The sequence below is a fragment of the Condylura cristata genome, unplaced genomic scaffold, assembly GCF_000260355.1.
Source record: "Condylura cristata isolate star-nosed mole 26May11 unplaced genomic scaffold, ConCri1.0 scaffold00009, whole genome shotgun sequence".
In the NCBI taxonomy this organism is placed as follows: domain Eukaryota; kingdom Metazoa; phylum Chordata; class Mammalia; order Eulipotyphla; family Talpidae; genus Condylura; species Condylura cristata.
This window is the reverse complement of record NW_004567110.1, coordinates 33,552,004-33,574,848: the sequence shown is the minus strand read 5'-3', so window position 1 is coordinate 33,574,848 and position 22,845 is coordinate 33,552,004. Positions and strand designations below refer to the sequence as shown.

The 22,845-nt window shown below is 35.3% G+C and overlaps 2 protein-coding genes across 2 annotated transcripts in view; one reads left to right on the top strand and one right to left on the bottom strand.

Annotated features, from left to right (window-relative positions):
* NBN (nibrin) overlaps nucleotides 1-21,970 on the bottom strand; it is a 31,350-nt gene extending 9,380 nt beyond the window's left edge. The window contains exons 1-11 of the mRNA XM_012723038.1: nucleotides 21,865-21,970; nucleotides 19,958-20,088; nucleotides 18,784-18,932; nucleotides 18,189-18,348; nucleotides 15,913-16,016; nucleotides 13,507-13,624; nucleotides 12,727-12,926; nucleotides 10,762-10,859; nucleotides 8,513-8,642; nucleotides 6,229-6,504; nucleotides 4,031-4,472 (exon numbers count right to left, since the gene is read on the bottom strand). Of these exons, the coding sequence (XP_012578492.1) occupies nucleotides 4,031-4,472; nucleotides 6,229-6,504; nucleotides 8,513-8,642; nucleotides 10,762-10,859; nucleotides 12,727-12,926; nucleotides 13,507-13,624; nucleotides 15,913-16,016; nucleotides 18,189-18,348; nucleotides 18,784-18,932; nucleotides 19,958-20,088; nucleotides 21,865-21,901 (1,845 nt within the window). The 5' untranslated portion in view covers nucleotides 21,902-21,970. The remainder of the gene's footprint in view (nucleotides 1-4,030; nucleotides 4,473-6,228; nucleotides 6,505-8,512; nucleotides 8,643-10,761; nucleotides 10,860-12,726; nucleotides 12,927-13,506; nucleotides 13,625-15,912; nucleotides 16,017-18,188; nucleotides 18,349-18,783; nucleotides 18,933-19,957; nucleotides 20,089-21,864) is intronic.
* Nucleotides 21,971-22,018: 48 nt separating this feature from the next.
* Nucleotides 22,019-22,845, top strand: part of DECR1 (2,4-dienoyl CoA reductase 1, mitochondrial) — a 36,731-nt gene continuing 35,904 nt past the window's right edge. The window contains exon 1 of the mRNA XM_012723040.1: nucleotides 22,019-22,248. The gene's annotated coding sequence lies outside the window, so the exon portion shown is untranslated. The remainder of the gene's footprint in view (nucleotides 22,249-22,845) is intronic.

The following is a 22,845-nucleotide window of genomic DNA, read 5'->3' as shown; positions in this document are numbered from 1 at the left end:
GCGGCAGACCTCTCCTGACCCGCCCGCTGCTCCCCTCAGCAGTGTGCTTCGTCGATCTGCCTGTTCTGCTCCCCACTCTGTCTCCAGTGAAGCCTCTCACTGCCCTGAGCCTCTGGCCTGTATCCCAATTCTGTATGCACAAATAAATAAATCTTTAAAAAAAAAAAAAAGATTCTATTTATTTATGTATACAGAACTGGGGTACAGGCCAGAGGTGCAGAGGTGGTAAGAGGATTCACCAGAGGCAACTGGGAAAAGGACAGAGAAGAAGTACACTGCTGAGGGGAGCAGGGGGTGAGCTAAGAGAGGTCTACTGAGTTTTAAGTCATCTTAATTCAGGAAGAAAAAGAAGTTATTTTAACCATTAAAGACATTTATCAGTAATAAACTGAAAACAGCCTTGTACAGAATCATACTATCCTTCATATTCATATAACCAGGCCATGGTCTAGAAAAAAGCATGTTGCATAGATGACTTCCTTGTATTTTCATTAAAACTATAACCCATTTGGATATGTTAAAAGGGCATATGGTTTTATATCAAATTTTCTTTCAATAATTTAAATAAAAATTCACAATTTTTTAAAAGGTTAGAAAGATCAGAAAACCAAGTATATACTTAGTGCCTATTTGGGGGCTAAAGAGAATTAATGTTTTTATTTCTCAAAAGTAAGATTGAAAATTTATATACCACTGACCTTTGTACTTAGGCTGAATACTTTATCATTCACTGGGAAGTTTTACCACAATTTGAACACTTTTGCTCCCCTCCACCTTCTTATCCTCTTGAGCAAGTTGTTATTTTTTAATCACAGAGAATTGTACTACATCCTACCCAAATCCTTTGGTAATACCTTATACCCTTTCCTTTCTCATAGTGGGTCTTTCACCAAAACCTGGAGATTTTACCTCCTACAAGGCTACTGATTTATCCACTCTGACAGTCTTTCATGGTAGTATGTCCAGGCCCTAAAAATAACTGAATAAATGATTAAATGAATGCCATTCAGAAAGCCAACAAAGGAATAGCCCAAAGGGCAGAATGGCCCTGCATTTTTATCCTAGTTGTCAGTCTAACTAAATGACATTGGCAAGTCCTTTATACCTACTGTCAGTTTCCTAACCAGCTCAATGGCCTTAATACTTAGGGTTGTGCAAATGAAATGATGCTATCTAGTTAGTGGCAACTACAACTATAGTTTTTTGGAAGATGCTATATTTTTAAAAGAAGAAGAAACCTAATTTAAGATGAAGTAGAATGGGGTAAGGAAAAGATATTTTGTAGACACATTCACACTGGATACTGTTAAGAAGAGATATTCAACAAGGATGCTAAGTCATGTGCACATTTTATGGAGACTTGGGAAGCTGAAAGTAAGGCCAAGACTGAGGGAAATGTCATGTAAGAACTCAGCAGGAATATAAGCCAATATTTAAGCTCATAGAAAATCTTGTAGAGATGCTGTATCTATATTTAAATCCCTAAGTAAAAAATGGCATCTACCATAAACATATTTTAGGAATTGCCTTTCTGAAACACAGCAAAGAAATCTAAGGTCAACAGGGGGGAAAAAAGTCATAATGGGCCCTCCCTGATGGCACAACACATTAAAGCACAGCACTATGAAGCTATGGCAGCCACTGCAACCCAAGTTCGATCCCCAGTCAGGGAGGTGACCCACATGGCATGTCAGACCTCTCCTGCCTTTCCGCTGCTCTCCTCAGCTGTGTGTTTCAGTCAATCTGCCTATTCTGCTCCCCACTCTCTCTCTCTTTGGTGAATCTTCTCATCCCCCACATCTTTAGCTTGTACCCCAGTTCTGTAAGGATAAATAAATAAATCTTAAAAAAAAAAAAGTAGTAATGAAATAGTACATACCAGAGACATTTTAAGGGGGTGGAGTAGGAAATGGTATAAAATGTGGTTGGAGGGGAAAGTGCATGGGACTATGGTGATGGCACACGGGTAAATTGGTGATGGGAAATCCATGGGGATTGCAGGTGAGATGGGAAAAGGCACAAAATGATATAAAAATAAATTATTATAATAATAATAAAGAGAAATAAAATTAAAAAAGAAATCTAACATCAAAAGAGGTATCATAGTTTTGCCTTATTGAAGTTGCAAATATTTTTATATAAAAGGATTAGTTTTTTCCTGATAATCCCTTTTGTGGCTAGAACAAAATAACTGTAATTATTAAAAGTAAATTATTAAAATTAGAATTAAAAATAACTTCAACTAAGTAAGGCTGATGAATTGTATCATGTCAATGTCCTGATGCTATACCGAGGAAACTCAAGACATTACAATTAGGAGAACTTGGGTAAAATGTGATAGCTATATATTTCTTTCAACTGCATAAAAATCAACAATTATCTCAAGATAAAAAACATTTTACAATTATTTCACATTGAAAATAAAAATAGTTTTTAAACAAATTTCTCAATATAAAAAGTTTAGTGCTACAATAAAGTAATTTAACTTTTGGAATCTCCAAAAGTATATCACAAACAACAATTCACAATTCACTCTTGGAAAGTCTAGTTAATATAATTATTTTGCACTGCATTCTTAACCAGGATTTAGGATAGAAGAAATTATGCTATTGAATCATAGGACAAAATACAATTACCCTATTCCCGGATAACATCAGTTAAGACAATAAAACTTGGCTACTAAAATTTTTAAAGCAGCAAAAAAAAAAAGTTTGTGGCCCTCCCTGGTGGCGCAGTGGGTTAAAGCACTGCACTAAGAAGCTAGAGCCACTTCCGCATGAGTTCGATTCCCGCCTGCCCCGGAGGTGACCACATGGTGCGGCAGACCTCTCCTGACCCGCCCGCTGCTCCCCTCAGCAGTGTACTTCGTCCATCTGCCTGTTCTGTTCCCCGCTCTGTCTCTGGTGAATCCTCTCACCTTCCGCGTCTCTGGCCTGTACCCCAACTCTGTATAAATAAATAAGTAAATCTTTAAAAAAAAAAAAAAAAAAAGTTTGTAATACCTATAATGAGGGAAATTTCTGGAAAGAAAATTAGATGTACTTTACCAGGATATCTGAGGTTTAGTATAGTTGTCCACATGATCTAATGAAGCTGGTCCATAGAGGACACTGAGAAATAGGGCTCTTATAAGAATTAAGAAATACGCCCCTAAGAAGATGCAATATATAGGCTAAATAGACAGTATTTTATTTTTTCAATAGTACTTATAGATTTAGATAGCGCTTGATATATACACTACATTTTCACCAAATGTTTATGAAATCAATGTGCTCTTTAATGACTATCATTTTTTTTGGTCTTGTCCTTATCTAGTAAGTTGTTGGGGAGATTATAATCAAGAAGAAGAAGGGACCTTTGTGGAGGTCTGAGTATTAAATTTTGACTTCAAAAGGTCTGTGCACACATTTAATAAGCTAAGTAGTCTACAGATAGCACCTTACTAACCCCTAAAATAGGACATTTATGACCAAATTATGCACATTTTATCAAAAAAAATTATTTACTTTGTCTTAATAACTCTCTTCATCTTTCTATGTCTGTTTACTTTATTAAGGTGAATCCTGTACTTACTAACATGACCAAATACCTGCTCAAATAGCAACAGCCTAATCAGGAAATCTATTAAAGTAGACATGAGTAAATTTTTTTGCTGTCATTATTATATGCATGTACAATTTAAATTCATAATGGGGATATATTCTGAGAAAAGCATTGTTAGGTGAGTCCTTTCTGTGAATTCAAGACTAGCAGTGAATTTTGTATTCTACAAGACAACAATGAATAAAACAACACAACATTAAATCATGCACAAGGAAAAATGATGCGATCAAGAGAAACAGTAAACATGAGATTAAACACTCCCAAGTAGTTATGGCTGTGATATCACTAGACAACAGGAATATTGAGAACACCATAGCATATGCATATGCTGACTGAAACATTATTGTGATTGTAATGTCAAAGAAAATTACCAAATTTTAAACATTAACCTTATATAGATCAACAAATTCTTATACCTGTTACTTACAGATATTTTGTTATTTTCCAGTGTTGCTTCATTATTAAAAGTGCCATTTGTTTGAATATCCAATCTTGGTCTTTTTCTAATAGTGGCTTTTTCCTCTTGTTTTGGAACAGTCACTTGAACTTCTAATTCTGGTTTCATGTTCTTGAATAATTCTTCTATCACCTCATCCTCTAAGACTAAGTCATCCATGTCTTTTCTTTTTCCTGATCTTAGATTTTCTGTAGAAAGAGATTTACTGGCAAAATTTTTTGCAGAGGATTCAACATCTATCTCTGTAAATAAGTTATCTGAATTTACGTCCACTGGCTCATCCTGATAGAAATGTGGCTCCTTATTTTTCCATACTGAGGGTGTTACAGGTTGTGTTTGTTCTAACAGAGAACAAGACATTTCTATTCTTGCTGATTTAGATGAGTTTTTTTGACTTTCATCTTCCCTTTCCCTTAGATTTTAAAAAAGGAGAAAACAAAGAAATTAAACATAGATAAACTGTTCGATTAGACAATATCCACCTTTCTCACATTTAATTAGCAATATTCTTGATTTTATTAATAAATAATATCATTGGTAATCAACATGTAAGCATTTGAAAACAGTAATTTTTTTTCAGTTTTTATTTCAAATTTATTAAGGTATACTTACAATGAAATGTAGACTTTAAATATGATAACAGTAAATAATATTTATACACTCTACTGTTTTGAAAGTACCAATCAACTCTGTGATTAAAACAATATGGCAGTTGCTATCTTTTTGGTAGAAGTAGCAACAGCTGCTAAAGTAATAGCTGATACAGTAATTTATGTAAGAAAAGGTTAAAAAAGCCACAGACTTGCTGCCAAAATATAAGACTTGTTGCTTATATTGAGAATGCTTAAATTGCTTATATTGAGATGAGAACTAAATTTAGGAAAATAAGAGTAGTTAAACCCAAAATACAGTAGAGACTATATACTACAAGCAATGTAAGAATATGGGACTAACAGTTTTCTTTTTTTTCTTATACATATAATAGGGACTAACAGTTTTCTATGTACTACTGTATCATTCATTCAGCAAGTACTGAATATTCATTTGAATAATACTATGATCCAAAGAGGACACAAAACTGGGTATCTGATTTCCAGCAATTTACTGGATTCATGGTGAATGGAAATAGCCAAGGTCATATTTTTATAATAATAATTATGATCATCACTATCTAATACCATCCTATCAAGGGATTCTGTAATAACTTCAGAGTTTGAAACAGCTGGCAACACAGTTGAAAATGGAGAGATTAATAGGATACTAAATAAAAAAAAAACACACAACAAAACTTTTATTTTGGAGAGGCAGAGGAAATTAGTCAAAGATTATAACAAAGTACTAGGAAAAAAATAATAACCATTCAGTGAGAGAGGAGAAAAAGTTTTAAAGTTCATTATTTGGATAGAAATGGAAAACAGAAGTGAAAAACAGAAAAAAAAGCATAAAGAAGGTAGGGTCCAATATAGAGATCACTGCAATAAAATCATGAAACCCTGAAGGTAGAATACACACTACATAAAAGGTAGGAAGGTGGAGGAAAAGAAGTTAGAGGGGCAAAAGAAACAGGGTAAACCACTATCACAAAAGTTGGAAGAAATCATGAGGAGGAGAAAAGCTCAGGTATGCGACCAAAAGGCACTAGATTTGGCAAATGTGTCAATGATTAATTTTAATTATGTCATTTGCAGATGAAATATTGATAGTTAAGACAGTTCATGAAGAAATGGAAACAATAACAACAATCCCATTTTGAGAAATTTGACAGTGACTGTAGAAAACAAAAAGGCTGAGGAAGACACCAAGTCAAGGGAAGACTTTGATAAAAGTCTTTCCCTAAAAGTAGGACAGAGGTTTTGAGTACAAAAGAAAGGAGCTAGGAGAGATATTAAAGGTGCTAGAAATTGAAACAATAATTGATGGCACATGGTCTAGACGAAGTAAGAGTTAACCTGAGACACAGGGCAGACTGAAAGAACTTAGATGTGGAAAAGTTCTTTCAGAGAAGTGTGGTAAATCAAAGAACAGATAAGCTAAGATACAGAAGAAAAAAGGTGAGAGGAAAATCTATTTTATGTCTTCAGTGAAGGTGGAAGTTTGGCTACTTAATAGGTAATGAGGCCAAAGGGCCATGGATTTTCAGATACAGAGAGTAATTATTAAAAATATACCTTTTTTTGGTTGATGGCTGAAAGTAGTTTTTGATTGAGTTGGTCTGCTGACATTGAGAAGCCCGGCCATGACTTTTATTTCCACCTGATAATTTAGTGGGTGAAAGCTGATAATCAGGAACTTTCTTCCTAAGCACAGAATTTGATATTACATTATTATTACTGGAGCCTATTTTGGGAGGTTCCTTCACAATGGACGTTTCTTGGGAAAGCAATCTGGATTTTTGTCCCATTTTGGTAATTTTGATTTCTTTTGGTCTTTCACTCAAATCCATACTGTAGAAGAAAGCAGGTAAATAATCAGTTTATAATACTTTCAGCTGGAAAGATAGTTTCAATGGATATATTCATATTGCCTTAAAACAAAATTAACTTTAAGATAATAATTAAGTGAATATATTTTACTATTGCAAAAATGTAGCGCCTGTGTAATCAAAGCTCCCTGAAGATGGATGGTTAGATGAAAATGATGATATCTTTCTCTTCTTTACTGTCTGTAGCACGTCAGGCCTACTCTACTACAGAACTAACTCCCACACACATGGGATATCAAGTTAGCATCCTAGTATGAAAACAAGTTGGTGAAAACTCTAGGTCATTCCTGATGTCTTAAAATTACTTCTATGCAAAAAGATAAGTAAAAAATGAAAAATCAGAAAGAGTATATACACCTATCTTTCTAGTATCATATAATAGGAAATTGTTTTAGAAGAATTGATAAGCTTATACTCCAGCCACAAGTATCTATATTACAAAAACAAAAACAAACAAACAAAAAAACCCCCTGTATCACTAGAAAAATACATTTATTTTATTTTTTAAAGATGTACGTATTTATGCATACAGAACTGGAGTATTGGTAAGAGGTATGGGGGATGAGAGGATTCAACAGAGACACAGTGGAGAGCAGAACAGGCAGATGTACTGAAATACACTGCTGAGGGTAGTAGTGGGCATGTCAGAAGAGGTCTGCCACGCCATGTGGTCACCTCCGGGGTGGGGACTGAAATCATGATGCTGTGGCTGTGGATAGCTTGATAGTGCTGTGCTTTAACCCAATGCACCACCACAGAGGGCCCACCAAAAAATATTTGTCTTAAACAGAGTTCTACAATATATGGTTGAACGTATACTGCTTTTGTTATTTTGTTACACACAAAAAATAAAACTGTAGTTCAAATGATTTTTAAAACATTAATTTTCTTTTTAAAAAGCTGTATCTGGGGCCCTCCCTGGTGGCGGAGTGGGTTAAGGCACAGCACAAAGAAGTTTAAACTACTTCCTCATGAGTTCGATCCCTGCCTGCCCCGGAGGTGACCACATGGCACAGCAGACTTCTCCTAACCGCCCGCTGCTCCCCTCAGCAGTGTAGTTCGTCCATCTGCCTGCTCTGCTCCCCACTCTGTCCCTGATGAATCCTCTCACTCTCCACATCTCTGACCTGTACCCCTGTTCTGTACGAATAAATAAATAAATTTTTAAAAAAGCTGTATCTGAGCCCTCCCTGGTGGCACAATGGGTTAGAAAGCACAGCACTTATGAAGCAAGCCCCATTTGCTTTGGCACAAGTTTGATCCTGGCCAGGGAGGTGACCCACATGGCACAGCAGACCTCTCCTGTTTCCCACTGTTCCCCTCAGCAATGCATTTCATTAAATCTGCCTGTTCGGCACCTGACTCTGTCTCTGGTGAATCCCCTCATTGCTCCTGAACTTATGGCCTGTACTCCAGTTCTGTATTCATACATAAATAAATCTAAAAAAAAAAGTTGCATCAGGCATAAACATGCACATAGGAAAAATGTACATATGGTCTAACATAGTGACATTATAAACAACTTTTAATATGAACAGTTTGTTATGGAATATTTAAAATAAAATATACAGTCTTAAATGAAAAATAGCATAAAACACAAAAGAGATATCCTTGGTCTCCAATAAAACCTAAATCAAAACCAGAAATTGCACAAGTAGTGAATCACAAAAGTGAATTTCCATGAATAAATATTTACTAGTTAGATATCCAAGTAGACACATATAAAAGTGTTTCCAAAGTTATAGTGTGATTCAAATACAGGCAACACCAACAAACTCTCTGGTCCTTAACAGAACATTTGCTGACCCTTGCCCTAAAATTTTGTTTTCCTTGTAATTATCTCATGTTCTAACTCTAAAGATTACCCAATAAAGGTATGATTTTACTTTTCAAATATACTATTTATTGATCGAATAACAGTTTACTATCAAACTACTGTTTCTACCAAGTGAGAAATATAGTTTGTTTACCATGTATCTGCTTGCTCTGATTCTGTATCAGGTACATATGTTGTAATATTCAATGGGGCACTTGGCATTAATTTCTCACTGACTAACAAGTCTTGGGAAATGCTTGGACCTGTAGTTGTTGTCTTCAATCCTGAAATCACACAAATGAAAAGATACTTATATAAACTAAATCATTTTGAGTAATAGCAAACCTTTCATGGTAGCACACTGAATAAAATAAACAAAATTAATATGTGCTTAAATTCTAACTCAGATTATACTTTAAATCAGCAGATCATAAAATTTCATTTCTTCCCAACAGACAGTATTATTTATTGTTCTGTCTATATCAATAAAAATCAATGTGAGTTTCATTTTTCCAAGGAATATACTGTTTGAAAGGAGGATTTATATAACCATTTAGACATAAATTTTGGACTACTACAGAGAACTGCATTTACTACTTCATCATCTTATTTACTATTTTAGCAACTTAATTTAGGTGCCACTCTTCTGACATACTTTTCTTGAACTTCCCACACTGAATTCGGTGTCCTTCATCTTAACTTCTGTACTACCCTTGACATAATCTCTATTAACTTTCAACACCCTTATCACTAGCTGTATGATCTTTGTTAAGTTAATTTAACTTTTCTATGCTTTATAGAATGTGAATACTTATAATAGTTTCCTCACAAGTTGTTCTGATATATAAATAGCACTAAGAAAAATGCTTAGAACAGAGTAAAGCACTACACAAATGTTAGCTGTTACTGTAATCACTTTGTATTGTACTTGTTTACTTGTTACTTTTCTTACAAGACCTGGAACCTCCTTGAGTACAAAGACTGACTCTTACTCATTTCTATATCTGGACACCAGAGCAATGTTTGGTACATGGTAGATATAAATAAGCTAATGAATTTAAACTGTTGGCTGAATATTTTAAAAAGCTGACATTTACTGAGAATCTAAGCTAAATCACTGTTAGGACTTCATGAACAGCACATGTTTAAAGTTTATTATTGACTCCAAATTCAGAAACTTAAAGTGACTTCTGACATTCTCTTTATATGACCTCCTTAAAAGCTAACTGCCATTTCCTTAAAAATACGCATAACGGGAGAAAAAAAAATACGCGTATCGGATCTCCCTGGTGGCGCAGCGGGTTAAAGCACTGCACTAAGAAGCTAAAGTCACTTCCACATGAGTTCGATTCCCGCCTGCCCGGAGGTGACCACATGGCGCGGCAGACCTCTCCTGACCTGCCTGCTGCTTCCCTCAGCAGTGTACTTCACTGATCTGCCTGTTCTGCTCCCCACCCTGTCTTTGGTGAAGCCTCTCACCACCCCTGAGCCTCTGGCCTGTACCCCAGTTCTGTATGCACAAATAAAAAAAAATACACATATCTATTGATATAATTCATTTTAGCTTGCACAACCTTATACGAAATTACAAAGGCATATAGAATCTAATGACTCAGAACAACTACAGTTTGTCAGCCATAAGCTTATTTACAAAGTTCAAAAGCTTAATAAATACTTGCTGAAATAAAGAAATGATATGGAGGAAGAGGGATTGTTTTAAAAACTAAATTTTGATGACAATTATAATATGAATCCTCATTCACCTAAAAAAGTAGGAATTGTTTCTTGTTCCTCCACAAAAATGTTCTGCCGGGTCTAGGTTCAAATTATATCCTGTTCTCTTTTCTGGCTCAAGGCACTAGGCTATCTCATCTGGACTTCTAAAGCAGTTTTCTGTTCTTCTCTCCACTTTCATTTAGAAGCCAGAATCCATTCTACTTGTACAGTGATCAGTTTTTTGTTCCAGGAACTCCCTGCTATCCAGATATTCCCATGGCTACCTCTCTAATCATTCAGGATGCATGAGGTGCAAGTGCATGAGTCTTTACTTTACCACCTACCTAAAACAGTCAGTTCCCCGTGACTATCACATCACATTGTTTTCAGTTTTGCTTTGTATTTGGCCCTGACTGAACTGATCAGATATGTTTGCTTGCTATTTGTCTGAACCCTGAACTTAAAAACAAACAATAATAATAGAGCTCTTATTTATCTTAATCATCAATGTGTCTTTAGATCTGAGAACAATGCTCAGTAGTGAAAATCACAAATATTTATAAATTAATAAATAACTGAGTTTTTAAAAAGATGATGATAAGAATCAGCTCTGAAGTACAGAGTAAGGTGCATATACTCTTTTCAACTTATATAATGAAGCTGCTTAAGAATTAATGTTTTCATTACCTGTACTAGGAAGGCCTTGAGGATCACAGTAATTCTCTGTTGTCATGAAAATAACTGCCAATCCAATTTCTGATTCAGGAATAGGTCTAAGACCCTGCCTATAAGGAAAAAAAATCACTTAGTATGACAAGATAGTAAAATTAACAACTTTTTAAAGGTGATGTCAAAATGAATTTATTTTTTCTATGAAGATATTACAGTTTTAGTATGGAGAGAATAGTAGTTTACTTATTGGGGCAATGTTAACTGGGAAAGTCACTGCCTTTAGTAACTCAATCATCTCATTTGTAAAATAAAGATCCAGCATAAAGGATACAGATCCAGTTCTAAAATTCTACTATTTTCAGAATAAGAAGGAAATATAACAGCCAGCTGAAGCAAGAAAATAAACTGAATAAGCAAATCTAAGATCACTAAATGAGAAAAGAGGGGAGAGTGGGAAGAAGGAAGAAAAGCACGAGAACTATATGTAACCTACAGTTACTATTATAATTTTAAGTTGTTAAACCATTTTACCAATTTACAAATGTTAGGGAATCTTATGGTAAAGTTATCTACTGTTACTCTGTAATGTCAATGACTGGTTTACATAACAAAGACAATTTAATAATGCTATATAGAAACAACAACTACAGATTAAAGAAAGTGTTACAAAACTTTTAATATTTATTATAGGGCTGTGTAAAGTGGTTGTAGTAGTTCAAAAGACATTCTCTCAATACTTAACATGTTTCATTGTATATATTGGGTTGAAATAAACAGAGCTCAACTATACATTTACAACTATAATGATTACACTAAAATAATTTTTAAACTATTGTAACTAATACTTACATTTCAGTCAGCTCAAATTGATATTTTATTATACTAGTAACTCTTTAAAACCTTAAATTTAATATACTATCAGACCTGGTTATAGATTGGCTATATAAAGTAAAAACTTTAAATATATATTTAATAACAATGTCAAACAGAAACTACATCACACTAAATAAGGAAATAACTGGAAGCATTCCTTTGAAGTCAACAATGAGACAAATGTAGCTACTGCCACTACTTCCATTCAACACTACTGAATTAAGGCAATGTATAATAAAAACAAAAACATTCCCATGCATGTACACAACTTTGGTATATAGCAGAATCCCGGACAAATGAAAAAAATCAAAATATTAGCATTAGATATTAGATACAGTGACTATCATTTTGATCTATAAGTAGAAAATGTTTTGTTCAATGTGAAAAGCACTGACAATGGAAGAAAAGGTAGTTAACAATTAGTGTAATAAAATTAAGGGTTTTCCCATAAAAAAAAAAAGGAAACTGCCATTTGAGACCATAGTGTCTTCAGAAGGAAAAACAAAAAGAGCATACATGTCCCTCATGTGGAATATAAAGAAACAAACAAAGCACATAAATAAAGGAGAAATGAAAATAGATTCTGAAAACAGAATGGCAGTTACCAGAGAGGAAGTGGATAGAAGGGGTGTGACAGAGGAGATCAACTCTTTGGTGGTAGATGCAGAATGAGGGTGGTGGGTATGGTATGAATTTTGAAACTGCTAAGGTAAGAAACTGCGTCCATGAACTTGTCAGGCAGATAAATACTCTAGGCCCTATCTACTATTTGCTGGGTGAACAGATTTCAGTCAAGAGACCGCCAACCCTGAATACTTTCGCAATACTTTTTGGCTTCAACAATGCTAAGATTATTAATAGCAATGAAGAATGTAAGAAAAAAATCTTGATTTAACTTTCACTTTCCTTCCACATTATAAACACTTACACCCCCTCCAGTTACCCATAATTGGGTATATAATAGGTACACAAATTTTATTGCCATTTTAATTGCTTTAGGCAATTTCATTTGCGTTTTTAACTTTCTCTGCTACTACATATTCTACAGGAAACCTTAAAATTACATACAAAATTGTCTACTTGCATTTATTATGAAAAATTCTTTACCTTTGGAGCATATCCATAATTGAATGAATCCATTTTTTCTGAGAGTCACTAAATAAGGTCTGTGTCTGTGAGTTTGTTATTCCTGCATCAACAACACAAGTTCCAGAAGTTGAAAAGAAACTATCATCTTCTTCATTTTCTTCTGTTATCAATTTAACATTTCCTCCTCCAAACACAATGGCTGAACTTAGCTTTTTATGCTTAAAGTGGAGAGAAAAAAAGGAATGAAACTGCCAAGATGAATTTCTTGAATACATTACACAACTTTAAGAATTTGACTTAAGAAGTAAAATAAAAGTAGATATAAAATTGAACTGGTTCTATTTCTTGAGAGGACAACCTAGACCTCCATTCAGTAGGTCTCTGACTTGCCAGGCATCTATATAGCCCTGGAACAATTACCACACAGTCTTGTAACTAGGTTTACTCTTGTGATTTTCCCATGTACAACACTACAGACGGGGCCCTCCCTGGTGGTGCAGCAGGTTAAAGCACAGCACTAAGAAGCTAAAGCCACTTCAGCATGAGTTAGATCCCCACCCCAGAGGTGACCCACATTACCCGCCTGCTGCTCCCCTCAGCAGTGTACTTCATGGATCTGCCTGTTCTGCCCCCCACCCCCGTCTCTGGTGAATCCTCTCGCCACCCCTGCACATCTGGCCTGTACCCCAGTTCTGTATGCATAAATAAATAATTCTTTAAAAAAAAATAACTACAGATGACTAATCATTTATCCTATTTTGTGATGTCTTCTTAGCACAATTTAGCTTATAATGTTACCTGTTTGGCATTTAGAAATATAAATGTTTTTCCTTTAAAGATCTGTCTTCTTTCCTGTCGTCCTGACAGATCAATATTTTTACTTCCAATAGCTGGTTCATCAATAGGAGGATAAAAACTGTAAAAATATGTAAAATTTTCTAATTATATGCTATTTTGTATCCACACAATTAAACTTGTAATTAGTACAGCTATAAAGACACTAGGAAGGCATAATTCTCAATTCCATTAAATGTTTTTATTAAAGAGTTTGATCTGGAATAAATGATTAAAAAAAAATCTAAATTCTGGCCCTCCCTGGTGGCGCAGCAGGTTAAAGCACAGCACTGAGAATCTAAAGCCGCTTCCACATGAGTTCGATTCCCGCCTGCCCCAGAGGTGACCACATGGCATGGCCATGCCCGCTGCTCCCCTCAGCAGTGTACTTCACCGATCTGCCTGTTCTGTTCCCCGCTCTGTCTGTGGTGAAGCTTCTCACCATCCCTGAACCTCTGGCCTGCACCCAAGTTCTGTATGCACAAATAAGTAAATCTTTAAAAAAAAAATCTAAATTCTTTTTTCTTGAAATATGATGATGGGTGACACAAAGAACAGCAGAACTGTTCTTTAATTTCTCATAATACATATTCAACAGATACTCATAGCAATATGTATGAATCAATGAATTACAAAAGGTTGAAAGAAAATTTTTCCTAAAGACCAAATTCTAGTAGCATCTTGTGTTTCCCTGGGTACTAATGTTCCAACTCTATATAACCTACTACTTCTAATATTTATTATAAATCTCTTTGAAGGAGCCCAAGAAATTTTAAATAACATAATTTTGTCAGTCTAGATAAAATGTCTACAGGAGATTAAAAAACAATCTCCCAGTTCTTGAACATAATGCTATGAATCATTACAACCATCTATAGAAATGGGGAAATGAACAGAGAAATTAACTCAAGAGATAATTCATCATTCCATAGCTTCAACTTTCTGTATTATCAGCTCTTTTGCCATATAAAGCTATTCTTTAATTGACCAGCCTTTTAGCTTATCTACCACCTTATGAAATAATACTAAAGTGTACTGGTAAGAAGATTCAATGTTGTCAGGATATCAGCACTTCCCAATTAGATCTATAGATTAAATGCAATGGCAATAAAAGTTCCCAGTTAGTTATCTTGTGGATACCTTCTCTAGAATGTCATACAGTTGGAATAATCTAGTATAGAAGTATATAGCTTTTCAAGAATGGCTTCTTTCACTTACTTTGTCTTTAAGTTTCTTCCATATCTTTTTATGGCTTGATATTTTATTGATTTTATTGTTGAATTAAGCACTGACTTTCAGCACTACTTTGTTTGAATGTACCACAGACTATCCATTCACCTACTGATTTGATTTTCAGTTACTTTTAAAAGCAGACAAACATCAGATATATAATATAGGCCCTAAAACACCCTGCAATGGGCAACACAGCTTATAAAGTAATTAAAAAAAAAATGTCCAAGTATCTTCCTCCTTAACTATAATTTTGATTACCTGAAAATAATACTAATACAATACAATACTAATACTAATACAATATATAAAACAGGCAGATCCTTTAGTATGGCAATTTAGAAGAGCATGCAATAAATAGATAATTATGAATCTTTCTAGATATTGCTGCATTTTCAACAAAGAAGTGCAATTAGCACTTCTTCTTCTTAAGAACCTACTATGATGCCAGGTAAGGTCCTCAAATTTTGGACAGACTAAACTTGCATTAAATATTTAAAGAACAGAAGGACAAATACTAGTTTAACTTTTCCAAAGTGACTAACATTCAGAGGCCATAAACTCCATTCTCAAGGCCATAGTGCTGCTAAAATCTGGCCTGGGACTATTTGGCTCTGGAATATGGTTGCTGCATCACATAATTCCAGGGACCCACAGGTGGATGTGTTCTTTGTATACCTTGGTCTTTCAATTTTCTTCTTAGGTGCTGGAATATTATGTAACATTTGTTTCACAGATAAAAAACAAACAGCAAAGAATATGGAGAACCTTTCAACAAACAACAACAAAAACTTTATTAAACTGAACTATAATATCCTGAACTATACAACAACAAATAAACTTCATTAAACAGGTGAATACATATATTTAAATGTAGTTTTCTTTTTAAAGAAAAGTTTTAAGTTATATATTACAAAAGGGCTGTACTACTCTGCTTTTTCAGCTGACCGCTTTACTTCATAAAGAAGTCACAATCTGTAGAAAACAAGATCCTTACATGATCAATTATAAGAAGTTACTGATTATCATATTAAATTAAAATGACTATTCTGAGATAGTCATTAAAGAGGGAATTCATCTAAATAAAATCAGTGCTATGTGTTGTTACATGTCATATTACATTGAAAATGCACGTCATACCTTTCAATCTGTGGAACTTGTTTCTTGGACTGAATTGCTTTAACAAATTCAGTAAAATATTCCGGCTTAACTATTGGACGTCCACAAATGAGTGCGCATATCGTCTAAAAAGAAAAAAAATGCAGGTGAATACATATATTTAAATGTAGTTTTCCTTTTAAAGAAAAGTTTTAAGTTATATATTACAAAAGGGCTGTACTACTCTGCTTTTTCAGCTGACCGCTTTACTTCATAAAGAAGTCACAATCTGTAGAAAACAAGATCCTTACCTGATCAATTATAAGAAGTTACTGATTATCATATTAAATTAAAAACTGCTTGAGGTGGGTAGAACAGAACAACAAAATAAAAGTCAGTTTAAAAATATACTCCAAAGGCCCTCCCTGGTGGCGCAGCGGGTTAAAGCACAGCACTGAGAATCTAAAGCTGCTTCAGCATGAGTTCGATTCCCGCCTGCCCCGGAGGTGACCACATGGTGTGGCAGACCTCTCCTGACCCGCCCGCTGCTCCCCTCAGCAGTGTACTTCGTTGATCTGCCTGTTCTGTTCCCCACTCTGTCTCTGGTGAAGCCTCTCACCCTCCGCATCTCTGGCCTGTACCCCAGTTCTGTATGCATAAATAAATAAATCTTTAAAAAAAATATATATATATATACTCCAAAAATGTTTAAAATTGTATTTTAGAATTGAAGAAACATAACATGTGCTCTATAAAAGACAAATGTCAAGAGATAAGTGGGAGAGACAACACTGCCTAACACTGCCTTTTGAACATATTTCAACTACAGGATAAAGTCTGCTCAAGAAAGTAAAGAAAGAAATAACTATCTAAAGTTGGGTAAAAGTTCAAAATGAGAGCATATTTGAAAGAAGGCCTTCAAGGAACCAGTGAATTATTCAAGGAAGCTACAAGCCTCAGAAAAGATAAGGTGACAAGGCTTGAGAACAGAAAATACTAACATCGACAGTGAAAATGAAAACAAAAACTCAACATAACTCTAAGAAATATTCCAAGTGCAATGTAAAATGTAAAGTATGCTTTTAATGGGTATTAACTAAATATGAGCATTAAGTTAGGGTTTCTCTGAAGAATGGAATCTGGAAAATACCAATTTCCATTGTGAATGAAATAACAGAATTTTTGCATAACGCAGTGATGAAATTCAACACTGGATCAAGTGAACACCAACACGTACGTTACTAGGCAAATGATTAATTGCTGTGAACCTCACTTTACTCTTCATGAACTAAAAATTGAACTGAGTATTTTTTAATTCCCCTTTTTAGTCATAATGTTCAATGATTTCTCAAATCAAAGCTAACCTATACTTGTGGAAAATTTTCCCAAAAAGCAGTAAAATGACAGGGTTCCCTTTCGGCACATGACTGACTAGTAATCAGAAATTGTGAAAAAGGGGCAATGTTTCTCAGCCTTTGTTATTGGTTCTAACTGAGCAACAGCCTTTCTCTCTATCAAATTTTTAGGTATTATATATTTGCTCTAATTTAATTAATGATATATATTTAAGGAGCTTTGTATTATTGAATAAAAGTATCTAAACAGTTGTTGCTTTTCACTATAGCTATTCATCTAAATAATCAACCTGATTAATAGGAAATGAATCACCTCCCAGTGCCATCCTTCAGTTAGCACTGGATATAACCAAATCTGATGAAGATGGAAAATCTGAAAACACACCAAAATATATCACTGTTGAAATGAGTAATAAGCATCTTCTAGTGATACACATCTACAGATCTCTAGATTGTGAAGATACTTTAGGTAATATTAAACAGAAGAATTTGAAAAGTTTTAGGCTTCAAAAAGAAATAAAAACTAAAATAGCATCAGTCATGTGATGATTTAAGAAAATAGAGGAAGAAAACTTGATGAAGAAACAAAAAAGTAGACTTTGAAAACGGGCAGCTGATTTCTAGTCATTTTACATTAGACTGAAAATACAAACAATGACTAGTAATAAACTTGGTGAAAGAATGAAATAAATCATCTTTTTAAAATGCTACAACAAAGATACAATTTTATGTGCATTGGCAGGTATGTAAAAAGTCATTCTAATCTGAACAGTTTACAAAGGTTAGGATTTGGCACATATAAATAATACAGCACACATTAATATATGGCACACACACACACATACCTAGATCTAGAGCTAGCAGTTCTGATTGTTTTAAAGTAAACTACCTTAATTTTAAATTACTTTAATGGGTAAGCTTAAATATCCAGACCTTACTTCAATATAACAAGGCATTACCTACTTTAATGGTAACTTTAACTGATATCATAACAAGGTGTGTACATTCTTCTGTCCAATTATTTACATTAAGTCCTCCAAGTTGTAATATAGCTTGACTTAAGACAGTTTTCCCAGAGACATCTAAGCAAGAAGAACACGTGACCAAAGGCTCATATTCTACTCTGTAAATGAGAATAAGTTACATAAAGTTAACTCATTATAGTCATGGATTTAGCAATTTAGATTATTTTAAACTTGAAACTCAAATCCATGGTGTTACTTTAAATTATTGTAACATTAATTTTAACTTATAAAAACGTTCATGGCATTTTTCATGGCCATTTCATGAAAAATGTTCTGTAGTTTCTTTTCTGCCCAAATTGCATGAACATTCCTGCTGGAGTCCAGCAATTTTGAATAAACAGGTCACATCTTAGGAAATCAACAGACTCACCTAGTTAGAATCAAACAAATGTAGCTCCTATCAAGATTCTTAGGACTAAGGAGCAGAAGAATTAGAGGATCTTCAATTCTTTATTCATTGATATCTTTGTTTTTTAAATTTTGGTTAGTTCGAAAGTAAAATTGCTTACTTTTAACATCAATTAAATTCTTACCTGAATTTACTTTCAAACACACCAAAAGTAACTCTGTCTCCTGTCTTTAAAGTGCGTGAAATACCAGTCTGCATTTTTTCCTCATTAACAAAGGTACCATACTTGGAATTATCTTTTATTGTCAACACAGGGATTTCATCTGATTGACTCTGGGGGAAAAAATAAAAATATTTTATAATACAGTAAATAATTTCCCAAGGGAAAGATTTCAAAAGCACATGTTGCTAAATTTTTGAATAGTCAATAAATAAGTGGTTAACTTCCCAGCACAATCAGTAATGCATTCAATTGTTTTGGTTGCCTGCCAAGACTGATCACTCAATTAGCAATTAATGGAAAATGTCTAAATTCCAGGATCAGGATCATTCCTCTTAGAAAATATAGTTTCTTTAATTTTTCTAAGTCACCAGTTGTCATTCCTTCAATTTCACACAGCGACAATGTTTGTATAGTCTGTATCCTTGTTAAGAAGCTTTTTTTTTTTAAAACACTATCAAGATCACATAATAAAAACTGGTGTTTTTATTAAATTGTAGTGTCTTGACAATTTTAATTTATCTTTAGGAATTTCAGCAGTGTTTTACTATACCTCAGTGAACATGTAAACAAAACCTGAGGATCACTTAACAGATGCAGCATTTGCTGATATGCAGTCTTTGTTCAAAATAATGACTTATTACCATTGGCACAACCCTAAGCACAGTTAACAAATGACCAAAATCAACTCAAAAGCACTAAGAGGCACTGAGAACAACCAACCAACAGCTGTATTCCTTGGTAAAATGAATCAATTTTCATTGTGATAACCTATGTTATAAGAGAAATATTTCTGTTCACAAGAATATAAAAATAAAACTCTTTAGGGCAGGAGTCATAGTGGTCTGTTCACAGTTCTATTCCCAGGTTTAATATTGAGATTGACACCCAGTAAGCAGTAAGTACTTAAGTAAGTATAAATGTTTTACTTCCTTTGGACTTGTAAATCACTAAAACAATAAAGAAATTCAAAATTTCAACATAAACAAAAACACTGATACTAAAATAAGTATTTAATCTTATTACAATAAAAGACTTAAGAAATTAAAGGTTCTATGAACACTTACATATCCTGAAAATAATCTTTATTATTTCAGACACCTTAAGATAATCTAGTGAAATATAATCAGCAACATACCGGGTTGTTTACTGGAAACTTTGCAGTTAACACAGCATGATCTCTACTGATTGATTTATCATCTTCAATTAGAATGTTACAGTTTTTTCTTCCAACTAAGTACTCAACACCAGTCAAAAGTCTGTATGGTTCTAAGAGAATTAAAAAAAAAAAAAAAAACACAGCGAACTGATAAGACACATAGATAGACATCTATACAATACAGGTATGACAAATATTGAGACAGAATATTTTATTTTGCTATTTAAACGTCTGTACTTTTTACAAATTTAACTTGTGTTTTTCTAGTAAGCCTCAATGGAAAGTACATAAGACTATCTATTAAGTTGTAAAGTATTACCGTTTTTCTGAAGTGAAAAAGAGTAGATGATCAAATAAAAAAAGTTGATGATCACCTCAATTAACTTATCAATTTAATGTCTTACCGAACAAAATCACATTGTTTGGAACTTGGTCAATGAATCTGAAAAAACTGTCAAGAAAAATCTGAATGTTGTAGATAGATAAATATGACATAAAACTATAGGTTATTAAAAAGCATAGTATCAGGTGAGGAATAGAAAAGATCAATGCAGGAAAAGCCTGGAACAAATTCAAATGTATATTTTTATATTAAAAGTAGCAGTTCAAGTTAGTGGGAGTTATTATTAATTTTTGAAAAAATACTGGAAATCATAGATCATTGGCTAGCAGGTATACTGGAGACATGATTCCATTACAGAAATGGTGGAGTCATTAGGGTAAAAAATCCATACAAGAGGAAATAACCCAGGTAAGCTTTGGCCAGATTTGGGTTATATTCTACATATCAGAGATCCTTAATCTACAGTGGACTGTTACGAAAAATGTTTGTATTTTTGTTTTTAGAGGAATGGCCCATGGTTTCCATTTGCTTTTGATTCACGACCTCACCCCAAAGATAAGAATGCAAGTCATTGATGCTAGAAGTATCTTTTTTTTCTGCAACCACTCCACAGGAAGTCAGAAAGTCACTGGCTAAAACTGTTCTTCGAAAGCAGCAGAATCCTCCTCCTTGGCTAGTTTGTTCTACCTCTGCACCCTCCCAGTCCACAGGGACACTCTGATCTTTGAGTCTTTATTTACTTATTTACCTTAACTATCCGTTTAGCACGCTTCATCTCTCACATGGTCGATTTAGCCTCTACCTAGGTCTTTCATCCCCTATCATAAAGTAAACCTCCTGGAGGGGAAGCCTCACTGAGAGGCTACGCCCTTCCATCCACAGGAACTGACAGAGCACTAGGCGACCACTTAACACGGGATAACCACGTCCCACTGCTGGAAATGCAGAAAACAAAACAAAAATGCTAGTCTCGGAAGGAAAAAATGGATAAACGCAGGGAAATAATTTCCCGTGGTTCCCACTGACCCAAGTCATCTCTGGCTCTTCACACAAATAAGCAGCGTGCTCAAGAGCGTCATCAGTTGCCGCCGGCGATGGCTTATGCTAAATTTATACTAAGCTCCCGCCCAGTGGTCCAGCCCGTGATGACTTTACTAAGTTTCTAGAAAAGTTGAAGACACAGGGTATCAAAGTAGGGCTGCACCACTGCTCTACCATTCAGGCAGCCACGCCCGCTCCAGCGCGGTCTCGCCCGCGCGGGGTCCGAAGCGGCCAGACACCCGCGGGCCCACCCAACGCCCCAACGCCGCCGCCACCCGCGCCAGGAGGGTCGCGCGCACGCGCCGGAAGACCACACGGTGCCCATGCACTAGATTCTCGGCTTCCCACCCGGGTTCCACAGCCCTGCGGGGCGGGAGCAAGGCGGCGCCGGAAGGTGGGGGAGAGGGACGAGACCGGACCGGAAGCAGTGCCCCGCAGACCCTCTGACTTCGGCAGTTGCTCCCGAATATATGGTCTCCAGCTATCTCTCGCCCGGCTTTACCTGGGGCCAGGCCCGCGGTGGGGACTAGCTTCCACATGGGTCCGGACCATCCGTTCAAGGAGACCTGCGGCTGCGGCTGCGGCTGCGTCTGTGAAGTTGGTGGACGTGCGCGGTCACAGGCTTGAATGTGCGCGGGCCTGCAATCGTGCGCGCTCCCGGGATGCGCGGCGCCCTAGGAAACGGGGGATGGGCTGGAGTGCGAGATGGGCTCTCAGTCGCCACTTGGTGGTTATAAAAGGAACAGCGCACTCAGCCTTGAAATGTGCTGTGTTGATAAAAGGCTATTAAAGTATGTAGCCTTTCGAAGGGTTTAAAGAATACAAGATTATCTTCTTTTTTCTGATTATGAATGGAAGAAATTGTTTAAATTAGCGTCAAAGCGAGGTAAGAAAACTTGCAAGTTAAGGACAAAAAGTTACTTTTATGTAATTTCATGCATTTTCGATTTCTTAAACTACAGCCATTCCTTTGGATATATATGCACTTATATGTATATATATACATATATATATAATTTTTGTGTTTTTTAAGATTTATTTATATATACTTACGTATACAAGAACTGGGGTCTAGGCCAGGGGTGTGTGTGTGTGTGTGTGTGTCTGTGTGTGAGTGTGAGAGGATTCACCAGAGACAGTGTGGAGCAGAAAAGACAGATCTGAGACACATTGCTGAGGGGGGAGCAGCGGGCTAAACCGGAGAGGTCTGCTCGGCTTGGCCAAGTGTGTTAGCTCCCAGGCCTGGGATAAACTCTTGCCCCAAAGGCTGGTATAGTGCTTAGATTTTAACCCTTGCATCACTAGGGAGGGCCCTTCTTTGGATAGGATTTCATTCCAAGTAAGCTTACCATTTTTACTCTTTTCTAAGCTTCAAGTTCTAGCTTCTCAATTTCACAAAGCTACACTGTCATTTAACCACCAGCTTAATAATAAGAAGTCTATTCCTTTCTATTTTCACATGTTCCAAACTAATCCAGGCTCT